General features: G+C 46.6%; 1 protein-coding gene across 4 annotated transcripts in view; it reads right to left on the bottom strand.

The window, feature by feature from the left end:
- mapkbp1 (mitogen-activated protein kinase binding protein 1) overlaps positions 1–18,502 on the bottom strand; it is a 270,559-nt gene that overhangs the window by 84,120 nt on the left and 167,937 nt on the right. For all 4 annotated transcript variants that reach the window (XM_087990116.1, XM_087990117.1, XM_087990119.1 and 1 more), the window contains 8 exons: positions 17,350–17,425; positions 16,457–16,568; positions 9,801–9,864; positions 7,530–7,655; positions 6,156–6,307; positions 4,361–4,425; positions 2,623–2,883; positions 34–197 (listed from right to left, as the gene is read on the bottom strand). In XM_087990116.1, the coding sequence (XP_087846242.1) occupies positions 34–197; positions 2,623–2,883; positions 4,361–4,425; positions 6,156–6,307; positions 7,530–7,655; positions 9,801–9,864; positions 16,457–16,568; positions 17,350–17,425 (1,020 nt within the window). The remainder of the gene's footprint in view (positions 1–33; positions 198–2,622; positions 2,884–4,360; positions 4,426–6,155; positions 6,308–7,529; positions 7,656–9,800; positions 9,865–16,456; positions 16,569–17,349; positions 17,426–18,502) is intronic.

Below are 18,502 nucleotides of genomic sequence, written 5' to 3'. Positions count from 1 at the left end.
GACACAGGGTCTCACATAAGCATCAGGACTCACCCCTCCGTCTCACCAGTGCTCCCCGTGTGCACTGGGTAGATGGTACGCTCTTCAACCTCCGGCGTCTCCAGCTCCTGACTGAATATGCCCTCCTCACATGTGGGGATTGCGATGCTGCAGGGCCTGACGAAATTGTGCGCATCCGTCGACTCTTGCTCCTCTATCTGTTGGGGAAACAATGGGAACGGGGTCTCAGGCTGGGATGGAGATGTCCGGGGCGATTGCGAGGCTGCCCTCTGCAAAGTACAGGTTCATTTCCAGGACACAGGTGCAAACAAACTTACGCCAAGACTCGCAGGTAGACGGCTCAAAAGAAAAAGTGCCTGACAAAATACTTGCACCTTTCAGTCGTAACAGTAGCAGAGGCAGGAAAATAGGCTGACTGACAGTCAAGGGTTGTGCAATCGATTTATAAAGTACCTGCTTTCCTATAGCTGTGCAATGGTGGTGTAACATAGGAACGTGTGAATTACTGGGTGAACAATGTTGGGAACTTCAGGCTTTTGGAGATGGTAGGTCATGCCGAGGGGGCCAATGTTCGGCCAAAGGAAAAAAGAATATGTCTATAATTGTCTAGGCTGACGTGTGACGTTAGACCAAGTCTCAATATGTATAAATGACTGCACACGGAGGGATGGATGGAGACAATAGAACTCCTCCTGAAATACCTGAGCTCTATTCACCTACAGCCTCAACAATGCCTCCCTGAATATGCCTGGCCAGACTTGGCAGTAGTGTCTCAGGCTGTTGTGCCCTTTGCTGAAGACAAAATTGCTCTACCTCTTCTATACACATTGTGCACTCCTTCATATCACATTGATAAACTCCCTTAACCACATCTCCAGGAGAACAGGTTCAACACAATGACAGAAGTCTCTTGGTGCTATCTACAGAAGAAAAAAATCAACTTGTTGCAGCAAGTGGTGGTCAGGGCATTTTGACCCTGTCTGAGACAATGTGTAAATCAGACTGCGCAGAGTCAGTCTGGAAATCTGCACTGTGTTATAAAACAGACAGCAAAGACAACCTACACAGGATGTACACGGGCTGACACAAGTGAGAAAAAGCAGCCAGAGTGTAATGGGTGTAAATCTGGAGGAGCATATTTCACATGGGGAAGAAACAAAAACTCTCAAAACACTCCCCAAAGGCATCACCAACCACAAAATCGACACTGAGCCGTACCTATGTGTCAGTAGGAAGTGTTGAGGCAGCCAAAGACATACAATTAGGTGAACTGGCCATGGTAACTTGTCTATAGTGAGTAGGGATGCACAGGTTAGGTGGATAGGCCATGGTAAATTGTCTATAGTGTCTAAGGATGCACAGGCTAGGTGGACTGGCCATGGTAACTTGTCTATAGAGAGTAGGGATGTGCAGGCTAGGTGGATTGGCCATGGTAAATTGTCTATAGTGAGTAGGGATGTGCAGGTTTGATGGATTGGCTCTTCGCAGAGTCAGAGCAGAATTGAAGGGCCAAATGGCCTCTTTCTGTATTGCAGGGATTCTATGAACCAAAAGGTTTTGTTAAAAAACTCATGTTTTAAGGACTCTCTTGCCAAGGGGAAAGGGGTGGAGGGATGTAATGTTCTAGAGTGTGGGTCCAGACAGGTGGGAAGTAGGGCGAGGGTGGTGAAGGAACGGAAGGTATGCTAAAGGCCAGAATCTGAGGGGAAAATTCCAGTGGAGGGAGGGAGGGCCAGCATGAGGTTGCAGAGATTAGCCCCCATTTTGTAGGGGCTTGCAGGAACAGGCAGAAGACATCCACACATTCTTCGAGCTGATTGGCCAAATCAAGAAGGGTGTTGGAAAAGGAGAAAGGACATCCTTGGGCTTTGTTAGCAGTGTAGAAGAGTGAGGAATTTACACTAACCCTCAGGCCTCAGGCTGAATTCTGTTGGCCAAATCCAAGCATCACACTTTGAGAAGAACATCAGTGCTTTGGAGGAACAGTTGCTGAAGAGACTCACTGGGATGGTGCAGGGATATGGAACTTCTATCATGTGGAGAAACGGGAGATGTTGAGGTTGCTTTTAAAGCCAAAAAAAAGATTACGGGGGCATTTAACAGAGGTGCTCAGAATCATAAGCTGTTAGATAATTAGGAAGAAATATTTTCCAATTGACAAAGATTGGTCACCAGATAACTCAGATTAAAATAAGAGAGGTTTCGTTTTTTCATTTTTCACGCAGAGAATTGTTGCAATCTGAAAACTTAACGTCTGAAGGCATGGAGAGAAAGGATTTAGTTACACCTTTCACTTGGATAAATGCTTGAAATGTTGGGCTACACAGAGAAGCAAGACAAGGTAGGTGTGGAATTGCCAAGGGGAGAGGGATGGAGGGCTACAGGCAGAATATTCTAGAACATGGGTTGCAACAGGTGGGGGAGTAGGGCGAGGGTGGTGAAGGAACGGAAGCTGTGCTAAAGGCCAGGAGCAGAGGGGAAAATTCCAGTGGAGGAAGGTAGGGTCTGCATGAGGTTGCAGAGTCTAACCCCCATTTTGTTGGAGCATTTTGTAATCAGAAACAATTTCGAAAGGGCTAGCACGACAAGGCCGAATGGCTGCCACGCAGGAACACCACTCACGTCGCTCAGAAGGGTCTCGATGCTGATCCGGACCCGGCGTTCGTGGTCACTAGCTTCCTCGGAAACCCTGCTCCCGGACAGCGCCGTTCCAGCCCTGGGTGCGGAGTCCGTCAGCGGGGAGAAGGAGAAGGAGTCCAGGTTTCGGAGGTCCAGCATCGACTTCACACTCAGCTCCAGGTTGTTGGCGTGACGGGACCAGCGGCTCCTGGGACGAGGGACATGATTGTGCATCGAGTCCAACCTGATCGCCACGTCCTCTGCCTACATTTGGGGGGGTGGGGTGGGGTGGGGTGGGGAGGAGACACCAGTTATCATTCCAAGAGGCATACTTTCATGAAAAACGAAATCCTCACTCTGCAAGACATCCCCCAACACAGCGACGAGCATTTATACAGCACCTCTTACTTAGTAAACCTCGCAAGGTTCGTCAGAGCAACTACCAGACAACGTTTAACACTATTCTGCGTGAAACTGAGGACTGCAGATGCTGGAGGAGTCAGAGTCAAAAAGCATGGTGCTGGAAAAGCACAGCCGGTCAGGCAGCATCCGAGGAGCAGGAGAGTTGACATTTCGGGCATAAGCTCTGACATTCCTGATGAGGGGCTTATGCCCGAAACATCGATTCTCCTGCTCCTCGGATGCTGCCAGACCGGCTGCGCTTTTCCAGCGACACACTTTCCGACACTACTCTGATTCTGATTTTTATCTTTCCCTCTTCGACAGGATGTGGGTTCAGCTGGCTGGGATGCACAACCACTTACTGCCCCTCGCTAATCACCCTCGAGAAGGTGGTGGCAACTTGGCCACTTCCTTGAATCACAGCAGACTGGGCGGGGTCGGTACACAAAGAGCTCGGGGCGGGTGACAAAAGACTTAGTGAAAGGGGTCGGTTTTAAGGAGCCGTGAAAGGAGGGCAGAGAGTCAAATACACAGGGGTTTCCAAAACCCAGGGCCAAAGCAGCTGAAAGCATGGTCACCAAGGGTCAACAAGTTTCATAAGGGCTAGAGTCTGAAACACCACATTGTCAGGGAGGGAGGATTGTACATAGAATCCCTATAGTGTGGAAGTAGGCCATTTGGCCCATCGGGTCCACACTGACCCTCCAAAGAGCATCCAGACCCATCCACCCCACCCATTCAATCCCTACATTTACCCCTGACTAATGCCTCTAACCTACACATCCCAGAACACTCTGGGCAATTTAGCATGGCCAATCCACCTAACCTGCACATCTTTGGACTGCGGGAGGAAACCGGAGCACCCAGGGGAAAGAACATGCAAACTCCACACAGACGGTCGCCCGAGTTGGAATCGAGCCCAGGTCCCTGGTGCTGTGAGGCAGCAGTACTAACCATTGATCCACCGTGCCACCCACCACACATCAAGCACAGGACTTATTTTAAGGAGATTTATTAACTCCTGTATTAATACATTAATATCATAAAGACAATGGAATGTATGATGATTAAGCCATGAATATAATAGGTGCTGTATATGAATGTGGATTATATACAACTCATATAGACAGTCTGAGACAATATGTGAAAGGTGGTGCAAAGTCAAAAATAAGTAAGCTTCAATCATGCTCAAACCTCTCAAAATTGGCACATTTAGTAAACCCCATTAAATCCACAATTATGTATAGCTAATAAAGTGACCCCTGCCTTGCATTCAACACCAGAAGGAGCAGGTATGCTCTCTACACTTGCTGAGCTGAAATTCTGAATGGAAAATTACCTTACTATTCTCCCAATGGTACAGACTCTTCATGCTCCCGGTATACTGTATCCTTGTGGGGATATCTGGAACACACAAAAGGAGGGGACGTCAATCACTTTCCTCTGTAGTGTTAGCTAAATCACCTCACCACCAACTGGCACACCGCTTTCCTCGAATATAGTGGTGCATTTATCTTGACATCTTTACTCGAAACTATATGGTAATCATTTCCAAATGAACTTTGTAACTTTAGCGCGGGGTTTCATAGTTTTACATTGTCTAGTCATTTCGCAGGCAGTTGGTAATATACACTGCTGGACCCCCATGTTATAACAACAGTTCAGATACATTGTTGGCTGGCCAATGTTTAAATATGACACCATTGGACTCCCATGGCTCACTATCGTTAATGGTCGAGCGCTAGACTCCTATTGGGTCTTCAATGGTACAATGTTGGATTTCCTCTCCTCAGGAGCACCAGTGATAACTCCATGTTATCTAGATGTTGGGACAGCTACCGCTGCCTACTTGCATGATCCACAGTGATCAACCCCCCATTTCCCTGGTAAGTGTGATGGTGTCAATGCTTTTCTGGAAGTGCTGTAGAGAATCAGATTTAGTGCAGACCAATGTTGTAAGACAGTTTTAGCACCAGCTAGAATTAGTAACCTGATGTCCATGAAGAATGGTTGCTGAAGTAAGGAATATAAGAAGAATATTATTTTATATAAATGAGGAGAGATCTCATAGAAACCTACACAATTCTAGCAGCACTGGACAGGGTAAACGCAGGAAGGATGCTCTTCCTGCTGACCAGGGTCTTCAGCCCCAGGGGTCCCAGTCACAGGGAGATGAGAAATGTCTTCACCCAAAGAGTGATGAGCCTGTGGAATTCTCTGCCACAGACAGTGGTTGAAGCCAAAACATTAAAGAAGAAGATAGGCATAGGTATAGAGTCATGGAGATGTACAGCACAGAAACAGACCCTTCGGTCCAACTCGTCCATGCTGACCAGATGTCCCAATCCAATCTAGTCCCATTTGTCAGCATTTGGCCCATATCCCTCTAAACCCTTCCTATTCATGTACCCATCCAGATGCCTTTTAAATGCTGTAATTGTACCAGCCTCCACCACTTCCTCAGGCAGCTCATTCCATACATGCACCACCCTCTGCGTGAAAACGTTGCCCATGAGGTCCCTTTTAAATCTTTCCCCTCTCACCCTAAACTTATGTCCTGTAGTTCTGGACTCCCCCACTCCAGGGGAAAGAGTCTATTTATCCTATCCATGCCCCTCATGATTTTATAAACCTCTGTAAGGTCACCCCTCAGCCTCCAATGCTCCAGGGAAAACAGCCCCAGCCTATTCAGCCTCTCCCTATAGCTCAGACCCTCCAACGTTGGCAACATCCTTGTCTGAACCCTATCAAAGGTTCACAACATCCTATCTATAAGGAGGAGACCAGAGCTGCATGCAATATTCCAAAAGTGGCCTAACCAATGTCCTGTACAGCCACAACACGCCCAAAGCTAATGGGATCAAAGAACATGGGGAAAAAGCAGGTACAGGAGATGGATGATCAGCCATGATCATATGGAATGGTGGAGCAGGCTCAAAGACCTGCTCCTGCTCCTATTTTCTATGCTTCTAGGAGTTGGATGACACACAATGTCTGCAGCATTACATTGGAAGATTAACCAGAACTGAAAGTGACTAATGCAGGCTCTCCCAAAGGTTCAAGGAGCTGGTTGAAGAGATGAAGGCCTGCAGGAGCTCTGTTTGCACACAGCTCCCCAGTAAGAGTGGACCTACCATTCGCCACATTCGCGGTCATGCCTCGCTTTGGTGTGATGCGTGCAGAGCCCTCGCAGTGTCCTTCGTCCTCCTCATTTCCATCATCCTCCGCTTCCTTCTCACTGTCAGAGGACATAGCTGTCTGTGCAGCCACATCGAATGTTTCCCGCCTGCGGTGTTTGAGGTGAGGGGGGGGGAATACAAAGGAAGGTGTTATGATCTGGAATCAACCTTTGTATTGTCACAACCAGAGAGAGAGAGAGAGCAAAATGAAGAAGGATTCAGAGAGAAATAGAACAGGGTTCACAAGATACAGGTCGTTCTGCTATAGTGCATGTTTCATTAATATAAATTCACTATAATATAATTGACAAATTGGAGACACTTGTTTCTAAAGCATGAATGTTTTAAAGCTTGTTATAACATGATTCCAGCCCCATTAGTTCAAATGGTGCTGCTATTATACAATTTTCTCATGACACGGGATTGCATAAGAATGGAACTACCCTGTTATTGCAGTACCGACTGTATAAGAGAAAAGGAAATGAAAGGGGGATAGGGACAATGCTGAGTACAGAGATAGTGAAGGATACAATGCAGTCATTAGTCTTATCTTTCATATGAACAGTGCAATAAACACTAACAACACTGGTCAGCTCCTGCAGCTTCCAGTTCTCCACATAGTTTCACTTCAATGACAGTTCCCCTAAACCATTCCAATGGCTCTGTTTTGCTTGTTCTATATGATCCAAAAATGCTCCCTTTTTTAACACTGGGAATATCAGGCATTGTCTTCACTTCCATTCCCTATCCCATCATCCTCTCTGCTCTCTCTCGGTTTGCCACAGATTCTGTTCTCCTCCCCAAGTCACTAGCGAGTTTGACCTTCAGCTGACCTTCTGACACTATATCCTGACCAACACACACTGTTTAGTTCCACCTCTGTCCTATTACCTGTCTTCACCCACACTTCAGATCGTGTGCTGGTTGAAGCTTAGTCCCATCCAATTGCCATTTCTGCACTTGACCAGCCCAGTGCTCCCTTGGTCAGAGTCCAACTCTCGAGAAACATCAGCTCACCTCAAACTCTGCTGTCGTTATCCTAACCCACAGCAAGTCCCTTCATCCCTCACCCTTGTGCTCAACTCACCATTAGCCTCCAAAGCAGAAAGTGGCCACCAATGATTTCTGCTTAAATATTTTACCTTGTGTTTAAAACCCTTCCTGACGTCACACCTATCTTTGTAACTTCCTACAATCCACACGTAACCGACACTTCTGGTCTCCTATACATCCCCGATTTCCCTCAAACTCTTGTTGGTGGTTTTGCTTTCAGTTATCTGCGTTCTGAACGTCTCTCCTGAACTACAAGACACAGCTCTGCTCTTATACCTGTTTGGGCTGGAATGCTTTTGCGGAGGTGTCTTCATTTGCTTCTTCTCCTTCTGCTTGATCTCTGCCAGCCTCTGCCTCATGTTAATTGTCAGCTCCGAGCTCAGCCTCCAGATGAATATACAGCTGTGGGGAAGGGAGAGAGCTCGGTTACACTTACAGTTCAGATTAGATAATAACACCTTGTCCTTTGCCTAATACATGACTGTTCCTGACTGATCATCAGATCAGTGTTCTGTGTAGCCGTAACACTATCAGATCAATATGATAGATAGGCAGTGACAATGGGACTTAATTCAAATCTGACCTCATTCAACCTTTCACGTTATGAACTTCCATATATATGCATTGTGTCGACACGCAATGAGCGAGAGCATGTGCTTAAAACAAAAAGGAAAAAGAGTAAGACACACACAATGCAAAAGCTGTCAACCCCATTGACTAACTGAATACTGAGTGCTAACCTGCCAAGCAGAGTAACAGAAACAAAAATTAACTTCAAGATGCAATGCAGATTGAGCAAAGTATTGTGGATGCTGGAAATCTGAAATAAGAAACTGCTGGAGAAACTCAACAGGTCTAGCACTATCTGTGGAGACAGATTAACAGAGTTTTGCTTCCAATATGACTCTTAAAGTCATAGAGTCACACAGCACGGAAACAGACTCTTCGGTCCAACCCTCATCCACACCGATCAGACATCCCAATCTGACGTAGTCCCATTTACCAGCATTTGGCTCATAGCCCTCTAAATCATTCCTATCCATACACACATTCAAATGCCTTTAAATGTCGTAACTGTACCCTCCACCACCTCCTCTTGCAGTTTGTTCCATACACATACCACTATGTGTGAAAAAGTTACCTCTCGGGTCCTTTTTAAATGTTTCCCCTCTCACCTTAAACCTGTGCCCCTCCCCCCCCCCCCCAGTTTTGGGCTCCCCCACCCTAGGAAAAAGACCTTGGATATTCACCCCATCCATGCCCCTCATGATTTTATAAACTTAATAAGTTCATCCCTCAGCCTCCAAAGCTCCAGGGAAAAAAAATCCCGGCCTATTCAGCGTGTTACCATAGCTCACAATCCCCCTGTCCCAGCAACATCTTTATAAAGCTTTTCTGAACCCTTTCAAGTATCACAACATCCTTCCTACAGCAGGTAGACCACAATTGTATGCAGTGTTCCAAACGTGGCCTAACCAATGTCCTGTACAGCCACAACATGACCTTCCAACTCCTGTACTCAATACACTGACCAATGAAAGCGAGTGTACCAAATGCCTTCTTCACTATCCTGTCTACCTGCCAGTCCACTTTCAAGGAACTATGGATCCCATGAGATCTAACCTTACCAGCCAGTCTCCCATGGGGAAGCTTGTCGAACGCCTTACTCAAGTCCATATAGATCAAATCGACTGCTCTGCCCTCATCAATCTTCTGTGTCACCTCTTCAAACAACTCAATCAAGTTTGTGAGACATGATTTCCTATGTGCTAAGCCATATTGACTATCCCTAATCAGTCCTTGCCTTTCCAAATACATGTAAATCCTATCCCTCATAATCCCCTCCAATAACTTACCAACCACTGATGTCAGGCTCACTTGTCTACAGTTCCCAGGCTTATCCTTGCAGGTTTTCTTAAATAATGACACCACATTAGTGAACCTCCAGTCTTCCAGCACCTCACCTGTGGCTGTTAATGATGCAAATATCTCAGCAGAGAGCCCCAGAACCACCACCCAATGGGCTGGAAGATTGTATTTTGTTTATGTTAGATTGTATTCTTTCATGCTACTGACAAAGATGGAGGAGAAGCAAGTGAACAGACAGAGAAGGTGCCCAGAGCAGAAGACAAGAGGAGTTCTCATTGTGTTAATGGTGGATGTGTATAATGGAAAACAGATCAGCTTCTCTGAGAGCAAATCCTTACCAATAGGATAGTGGAAGAGTAGGTTGTGGAAGGGATTAAGGCTACTGTATTCGTTAGTCACTATTCAGTTTCTTTTACATTGGCAAGATTACAGTCTCCACTCTGTCTGTAAGAATGACCCTGACCTTACACTTGCTTGCCATTTTAGTTCACCACCTTGCTGTCATAACCTTCTGGTCCTTGGCCTGTGGCAGCACCTCATTTTCCCTTTAGGCACTTCACAGCCTTCAGGACCTAACACGGGCTTCGACAGCTTCAGAGCCCGAACACTGTCCTCCAGTTTGCCAACACTACCCTCCCCCCCCCCCCCCAACCCCCACCCCAGTGAGAAAGCACCTACCTGTCTCCCGACACAGAGATGAGATGTTTACAGTCGTTGGTGAATTTCATTCCTGTCACCACCTCTGAAAAAGAGAACAGGATCATCGTGGAAATCTTCGGCATGGGTTAATGAATGAGACAAACTCGAGATCATCACTCGGATTGAAGCTTATTGTACTGACCGAAACCGGTTGACTGAGATCATTGCTGAGCGGTGGAGATGAGAGAGGTGTACCCTGACCAACACTGGTTTGGGAGGATCACCGTAATCAGGGAGGATTAATGAAGTCCTTCATGGTCCCTGGTTCATTTCCGGGTGCCCCTTCAACTACTTTGCCTCACAGCGCCAGGGGCCTGGGTTCGATTCCAACCTCGGGCAACTGTCTGTGTGGAGTTTGCACATTCTCCCTGTGTCTGTGTGGGTTTCCTCTGGATGCTCTGGTTTCCTCCCACAGTCCAAAAATGGGCTGGTTAGGTGAATTGGCCATGCTAGATTGCCCATAGTGTTCAGGGATGTGTAGTCTGGGGTAAATATAGGGTAGGAGAATAGGTCTGGGTAGGTTACTCTTCGGAGATTTGGTGTGGACTTGTTGGGAATCGAATCAATACTGGCTTGTAACTAACTGCATTGGATGAATAAACATCCAGATCGATTCAGTCCATCAAGTAGCCTCTATTAATTAAACTGGAGGAATTAAAAATGTGGAACGTGCAGTGTCTAAATATCTTTCCCATACTTTAGAACTTTAATTCTCTTTTTATTCTTTTATTGAGGCTTGGGATTTGGAGCATTGCTGGCTACAAAACATTTATTGCCCAGAGGGCATTTAAGAGTCAACCACATCACTGTGAGTCTGGAGTCACATGTAGACCACACCGGGTAAGGATAGTTAAGACCAAATGTTCACGGACAATAGTGAATTAGAGATTCTGGACAGAATCAAACTGGACAAAGGAAGGGGAAACAAATATTCAATGAGAAACTACAAAGAATTTATCAAAAGAACAAATCAAATTTAAGAAATCCTCAAAAGCAATCAAAAAGGACTCAAATTCAAATCATCCCCAAAGGAGTGGAGACAGTGGTTTGCAATACCAAGGTGAACATTCCCAGCCTATCATTCCATTACTAAATATAACACGTATGGAATTGAAATCCAGCTGCAGTAATTCAAAATAACATGGTTGTTCCAACACAAAATCACACAATACAGTCACAGAGTGGCACAGCTTTAGAAAGAGGTTACTAAGCCCATTGTCATAATATCCAGTATTCTCGACCCTCTGCTCCATCCACTTAGGGTCACAGTCATAGAGATGTACAGCATGGAAACAGACCCTTCGGTCCAACCCGCCCATGCCGACCAGATATCCCAACCCAATCTAGTCCCACCTGCCAGCACCCGGCCCATATCCCTCTAAACTCTTCCTATTCATATACCCATCCAGATGTATTTTAAATGTTGCAATTGTAGCAGCCTCCACCACTTCCTCTGGCTGCCCACTCCATACACATACCAGCCTCTGTGTGAAAAAGTTGCCCTCTAGGTCTCTTTTATATATTTCCCCTCTCACCCTAAACCTATGCCCTCTAGTTCTGGACTCCCCCATCCCAGGGAAAAAGAACTTGTCTATTTACCCTATCCATGGTCCTTATAGATTTTATAAACTTCTATAAGGTCACCCCTCAGCCTCCGATGCTCCAGGGAAAACAGCCCCAGCCTGTTCAGCCTCTCCCTATAGCTCAAATCCTCCAACCCTGGCAACATCCTTGTAAATCTGTTCTGAACCCTTTCAAGTTTCACAACATCTTTCCAATAGGAAGGAGACCAGAATTGCACGCAATATTCCAACAGTGGCCTAACCAATGTCCTGTACAGCCGCAACATGACCTCCCAACTCCTGTATTCAATACTCTGACCAATAAAGGAAAGCATACCAAACGCCTTCTTCACTATCCTATCTATTGTGACTCCACTTTCAAGGAGGTATGAACCTGCACTCCAAGGTCTCTTTGTTCAGCAACACTCCCTAGGACCTTACCATTAAGTGTCTAAGTCCTGCTAAGATTTGCTTTCCCAAAATGCAGCACCTTGCATTTATCTAAATTAAACTCCATCTGCCATTCCTCAGCCCATTGGCCCATCTGATCAAGATCCTGTTGTAATCTGAAGTAACCTTCTTCGCCATCCACTACACCTCCAATTTTGGTGTCATCTGCAAACTTACTAACTATACCTGTTAAGCGCACATCCAAATCATTAATATAAATGATGAAAAGCAGTGGACCCATCACCGATCCTTGTGGCACTCCACTGGTCACAGGCCTCCAGTCTGAAAAATAACCTCCACCACCACCCTCTGCCTTCTACCTTTGATCCAGCTCTGTATCCAAATGGCTAGTTCTCCCTGTATTCCATGGGATCTAACCTTGCTAATCAGTCTCCCATGGGGAACCTTGTAGAACGCCTTACTGAAGTCCATATAGATCACGTCCACCGCTCTGTCCTCATCAATCCCCTTTGTTACCTCTTCAAAAAACTCAATCAAGTTAGGGAGAGTTGGCCTGCAAATTTCTCCCTTGGGGTGCTCAGCCAATTTCCTTTTTTAGGTTGGGATTATTGAATCATTGTGATTGGCTCAGCTCAAGAGCTTGAATACCGTAATTGGACAACGCTGACTGTTCTTTCGGTACCTTTCCCCCGACAGATAGCTGTCAATTATGATAGTTTGGTCATTTGCTGAACGGGCTGGGCCTTACCACATTCTGTCAATGTATTGAGAGAGAGAGAGAGAGAGAGAGAGAGAGAGTGAGTTGACACACACACACTGCTCTTCCATCGATTGGGTGAAAGGGAGGACTGCAGGTGCTGGAGATTAGAGTCAAGGTTAGAGTGGTGCTGGAAAAGCACAGCAGGTCAGGCAGCATCCGAGGAGCAGGAAAATCGACGTTTCAGGCAAAAGCCCTTCATCAGGAATCATTCCTGATGATTGATCCGACAGACCAATCAATAGAAGAGTCACGATTAGAGTTGTGCTGGACAAGTACAACAAGTCAGGCAGCATCCGAGGAGCAGGAAAATTGACATTTTGGGCAAATTTCGATTTTCCTGCTCCTCGGATGCTGCCTGACCTGCTGTGCTTTTCCAGCACTACTCTAATCTTGAGTCGACTATTGATTGGTCTGTCGAATCAATATATTTTCTGCTGCGAGGGCTCTTGCCGAGCTGTCTTGGCCCATTATTTACTTCTCAATTCACGGCCGTGGACTCGCTCCTGGGTCTCCTGCTCCTCTGACCAAACAGGTACACTTACTGCCCTATCCAGCTACACAAACATACAGGCCAATTAGGAACAGGAGGAGGCCATTTGCCCCCTCGAAGCTGCTCCACCATTCAATAAGACCTGATCTGACTAATCCACGTTCTCACTGACCCCCAAAGCCTTCCGACCCCTTTTGCTTTGCAAGAATCTACCTTTCTCCATTCAAAGACGCTGCTTCCATCGCACAAAGCAACCCTGCCCTGGGTCCTTCGCCTCTCTTAAGTCGTAGAAATCAAGTTAAGAATGAAAAGCTTCCCCAGTAGTCACAACTTCGGACACAGACAGTGTAGAATATGCATGAGTGAAGGTTGTAGGTTGGACGTTTCCGAGGCTCCTGATTTCTTTCCATTTTGAGCCTGGGCACATTTTAATGAGCTGGAGATTTCTGGGCATTTACTGGGCAGAATGGGTGGAATGGGCAGGTTTCACACACAGTGGTCTAGCTAACATCCAATACTGCTGTCCAATATCTCATGGAACTAGACAATAAACAATAGGTGCAGGAGTAGGCCATTCAGCCCTTCGAGCCTGCACTGCCATTCAATATAATCATGGCTGATCATCCTTAATCAGTATTCTGTTCCTGCCTTATCTCCATAACCCTTGATTCCACTATCTTTGAGAGCTCTATCCAACTCTTTATTAAATGAATCCAGAGACTGGGCCTCCACTGCCATCTGGGGCAGAGCATTCCACACAGCCACCACTCTCTGGGTGAAGAAGTTTCTCCTGAGCTCTGTCCTAAATGGTCTACCCCGTATTTTTAAGCGGTGTCCTCTGGTTCGGCACTCACCCATCAGTGGAAATATGTTTCCTACTGCCAGAGTGTCCAATCCTTTCATAATCTTATATGTCTCAATCAGATCCCCTCTCAATCTTCGAAACTCAAGGGTATACAAGCCCAGTCGCTTCAGTCTTTCAGTGTAAGGTAATCCTGCCATTCCAGGAATTGACCTCGTGAACCTACGCTGCATTCCCTCAATAGCCAGAATGTCTTTTCTCAAATTTGGAGACCAGAACTGCACACAGTACTCCAGGTGTGGTCTCACCAGGGCCCTGTACAGCTGCAGAAGAACCTCTTTGCTTCTATACTCAATCCCTCTTGTTATGAAGGCCAGCATGCTATTAGCCTTCTTCACTACCTGCTGTACCTGCATGCTTGCCTTCATTGACTGGTGTACAAGAACACCCAGATCTCTCTGTACTGCCCCTTTACATAAATTGATTCCATTGAGGTAGTAGTCTGCCTTCCTGTTCTTGCTACCAAAGTGGATAACCATACATTTATCCACATTAAACTGCATCTGCCATGCATCTGCCCACTCACCTAACTTGTCCAGGTCACCCTGTAATCTCCTAACATCCTCATCACATTTCACCCTGCCACCCAGCTTTGTATCATCAACAAATTTGAAAATGTTATTGCTGATACCATCTTCTATATCATTAACATATATTGTAAAAAGCTGCGGTCCCAGCACGGATCCCTGCGGTACCCCACTGGTCACTGCCTGCCATTCCGAAATGGAGCCGTTTATCACTACCCTTTGTTTCCTATTAGCCAACCAATTTTCAATCCAATCTAGTACTTTGCCCCCAATACCATGCGCCCTAATTTTACTCACTAACCTCCTGTGTGGGACTTTATCAAAAGCTTTCTGAAAGTCCAGGTACACTACATCTACTGGATTTCCCTCGTCCAACTTCATAGTTACATCCTCAAAAAATTCAAGAAGATTAGTCAAGCATGATTTCCCCTTCATAAATCCATGCTGACTCTGTCCTATCCTGTTATACTACTATCCAGATGTGCAGTAATTTCATCCTTTATAATAGACTCCAGCATCTTTCCCACCACTGAGGTCAGACTAACTGGTCTATAATTTCCTGCTTTCTCTCGCCCACCTTTCTTAAAAAGTGGTATAACATTAGCCACCCTCCAATCCTCAGGAACCGACCCCGAATCTATTGAACTCTGGAAAATAATCACCAACGAATCCACGATTTCCCGAGCCACCTCCTTCAGTACCCTGGGATGCAGGGTACTGAAGGACTAAGATGAACTGGGAACGACGTTGCACTATCGAGGGGCCCGTATCCAAACGGCTGTCGTACCCAGTTCCTGCCTTCAGATGGTGACAATGTAGGCCTGAACAAGGCAGCATCACTCAGGAAATAGTGGGGCTGACAGCCTTGGATAGGAACAGTCAGCCTCCTTCTCAAGACTTGCAGCAAAGGGCAGAACACTGCCAGATGTTTTGGATCAGCCCTGTGCAATGAAACAGGAGATCATCCCAGACTGATTGATTAGAGCTGTGCAAGACACCTTTCACTGTCGTCTACAAAGGTCGGGTCACTCGTGTAGGAGGGAGCAAGCTTGATGGGACATTCAGTGCACAGCAAGCCTGGTTAATTAGTTTAATAACGTAATGTTCCCTGGGTCTCTCTCTCTCACACACAGACACACACACAGACACACACACAGTAATGTAGAGACAGATACACCTACACACACATTGCAGATTAGCGTGGTGCTGGAAAAGCGTGGTGCTGGAAAAGCGTGGTCCATTTTTTAGCCTCTATTCCTGATGAAGGGCTTTTGCCCGAAACGTCAATTTTCCTGCTCCTCGGATGCTGCCTGAACTGCTGTGCTTTTCCAGCACCACGCTAATCTAGAATCTGGTTTCCAGCATCTGCACTCCTTGTTTTTACCTACACACACATTGCTACATACAGATACATTCACACACATACGCTCTCTCTCTCATGCAGGCACACACATTTGTCCATGTATCTGTATGTGAATCTGTGTAACAATGTTGCCTGTGCCTGTATGTGGCAATGTGTGTGTGTGCTTGTCCATTTATGTATGTGAATCTATGTAGTAAAGTGCGTGTCTGCATGAGAGAGAGAGAGTGTGTGTGTGTATGCGTCTATTTACCACTCTCTCATGCAGACATGCACATTGCTACACAGATTCACATACACACACGTGGACAAACACACACACTCTCTCATGAAGATACACACACACTGCCACATGTACACAGACAAACAGATATGCACATCCACAAACAGACACTGAAACAGGCACTCTTTTTTTTTTAAGCACTCCAGAGAAGTGAGATGTTAATTTAGTGGATATAAGGGGCTAGGCTATCTAATTTATGTTTCAATCCTGAGCTTTGGATGAATGAGGACAATTTAGGGAAGTTTGGCAATGGAGCATGAGCTGTGAAAACTCTTGGTACAGGAGAGAGTCGCCAACCATTTTAGAAGAATCCTGCACCTAAGGAGGACAGTGAAAGGTAAGTCAGCACCTGGCAATGCGTATCTGAGCTGCCAGCTTACCAGAATGGCCAAACATTGTGGCAACACACTCGCCCGTGTAGAAGTCAAAGATGGAGAGGTTCTTATCAGAGCAGCTGGTTGCAATGAAGAGGCCGGAGGGATCGATTTGTACCTGCAGCAAAGGCAAAAGACACACAATTAACCCTCCCTTCGTGGCCTGGAACACAGGGGTGAAAGGTCACCAGTCAGCCATTACACTAACAGCAAGTTAGGGAGCAGACAGCATTGGTCAGTCATTACATCGAGGGAGTGTCAGTCCATCACTATACAGAGCGAGTGTGACTCACTATGCAGAGAGAGGGTTGGAATGTCTGCACAGAGAGAGAGTGAGAGAGAGTGCGGGTCAGTACTCACTCTCCTCACACCTATTACCCTCACTCAACACCCTACAAACTCTCACCCCCCACTGACACTCACTCCCCTGACATTCAGTCACCAACTCTCACTCCTCTCGCCACGCACTCTGCTCCCTTTGCACCCTCAGCAGCTGCACATCTAACTCCTTCTCATTACCTCACTCCCTCACTGCACCTCTGGGCTGGGAGCACCGAGAGGCGGAGGTCAACATGTGGGCTGCTGTGAGAGTTAACCCTGCATGATGATGTGAGGGAGTCACATCTTTACTGGAGTAATCGGGTTTCATAGACTGCAAGCTGCACTCCCCCACGGAAGGCAGGAGCTGAGCTCTCCTGAGTCTGAGGGGGCAGCTCAGCCTTCGTCTTGCTCACGAAGAGGGGGGGACACTGCGCCCACAGGCAAGGGGCTTAATCCTTCCAGCTCTGGGCAAGCCCCAGAATGAACTGTAAGGGAAATCCGGGATACTCCGTGCTACATTTCAGCTGAATAGCCCTTCAGCTCAGAGTCTGGAAGCTGGCAGTTACACAGGCACTCACCTTGATAAGGGTCCCATCTTCCCCCTGAGATCCTTTATACAGTTTCTTCTGTTTCCCATTGCTGATGTTAAATATCCTGCAAAGGATAAAGAGAGAGGGCATATCCATGCCTGGTAAAAATCCGGCCACTGTGCACATACATTCCACCAGCATACCCACAGGAGAACAAACAGACACCAATTCACACTGGCATCAGTCACACACTTGTCTGTCTGTGTCAGACACTCATCAGTGAGAGGAAAATGTGGGGGCTGTAGGTGCTGGAGATCGGAGTCAGAAGGAGTGGCACAGGAAAAGCACAACAGGTCAGGCAGCATCCGAGGAGCAGGAGAGTTGACATTTCAGGCATAAGCCCTGCATCAGGAATGGGATGAACATTCCTGATGAAGAGCTTATACCCGAAACATTGACTCTCCTGCTCCTCGGATGATGCCTGACCTGCTGTGCTTTTCCTGTGCCACACTATTTGACTCATAAATTATAACAGACAAAGCAAAATTATGTGGGGCATATCAGTGTTACAGTGAGGGGTGCGGGGCATATCAGTGTTACAGTGAGGGGTGTGGGGCATATCAGTATTGCAGTGAGGGGTGTGGGGCATATCAGTGTTACAGTGAGGGGTGTGGGGCATATCAGTGTTACAGTGAGGAGAGTGGGGCATATCAGTATTACAGTGAGGGGTGTGGGGCATATCATTATTACAGTGAGGGGTGTGGGGCATATCAGTATTGCAGTGAGGGGTGTGGGGCATATCAGTGTTACAGTGAGGAGTGTGTGGCATATCAGCATTACAGTGAGGAGTGTGGGGCATATCAGTATTACAGTGAGGGGTGTAGGGCATATCAGTATTACAGTGAGGAGTGTGGGGCATATCATTATTACAGTGAGGGGTGTGGGGCATATCAGTGTTACAGTGAGGAGTGTGTGGCATATCAGTATTACAGTGAGGGGTGTGAAGCATATCAGTATTACAATGAGGAGTGTGGGGCATATCATTATTACAGTGAGGGGTGTGGGGCATATCAGTGTTACAGTGAGGAGTGTGTGGCATATCAGTATTACAGTGAGGGGTGTGGGGCATATCAGTATTACAGTGAGGGGTGTGGGGCATATCAGTGTTACAGTGAGGAGTGTGTGGCATATCAGTATTACA

The sequence above is a fragment of the Chiloscyllium plagiosum genome, unplaced genomic scaffold (assembly GCF_037043375.1).
Source record: "Chiloscyllium plagiosum isolate Xiang-an unplaced genomic scaffold, Cpla_swu_hap1 HiC_scaffold_8, whole genome shotgun sequence".
NCBI classification, from domain to species: Eukaryota; Metazoa; Chordata; class Chondrichthyes; order Orectolobiformes; family Hemiscylliidae; genus Chiloscyllium; species Chiloscyllium plagiosum.
Note: the sequence above shows the minus strand (reverse complement) of the source record. Positions and strands in the feature narration are given on the sequence as shown.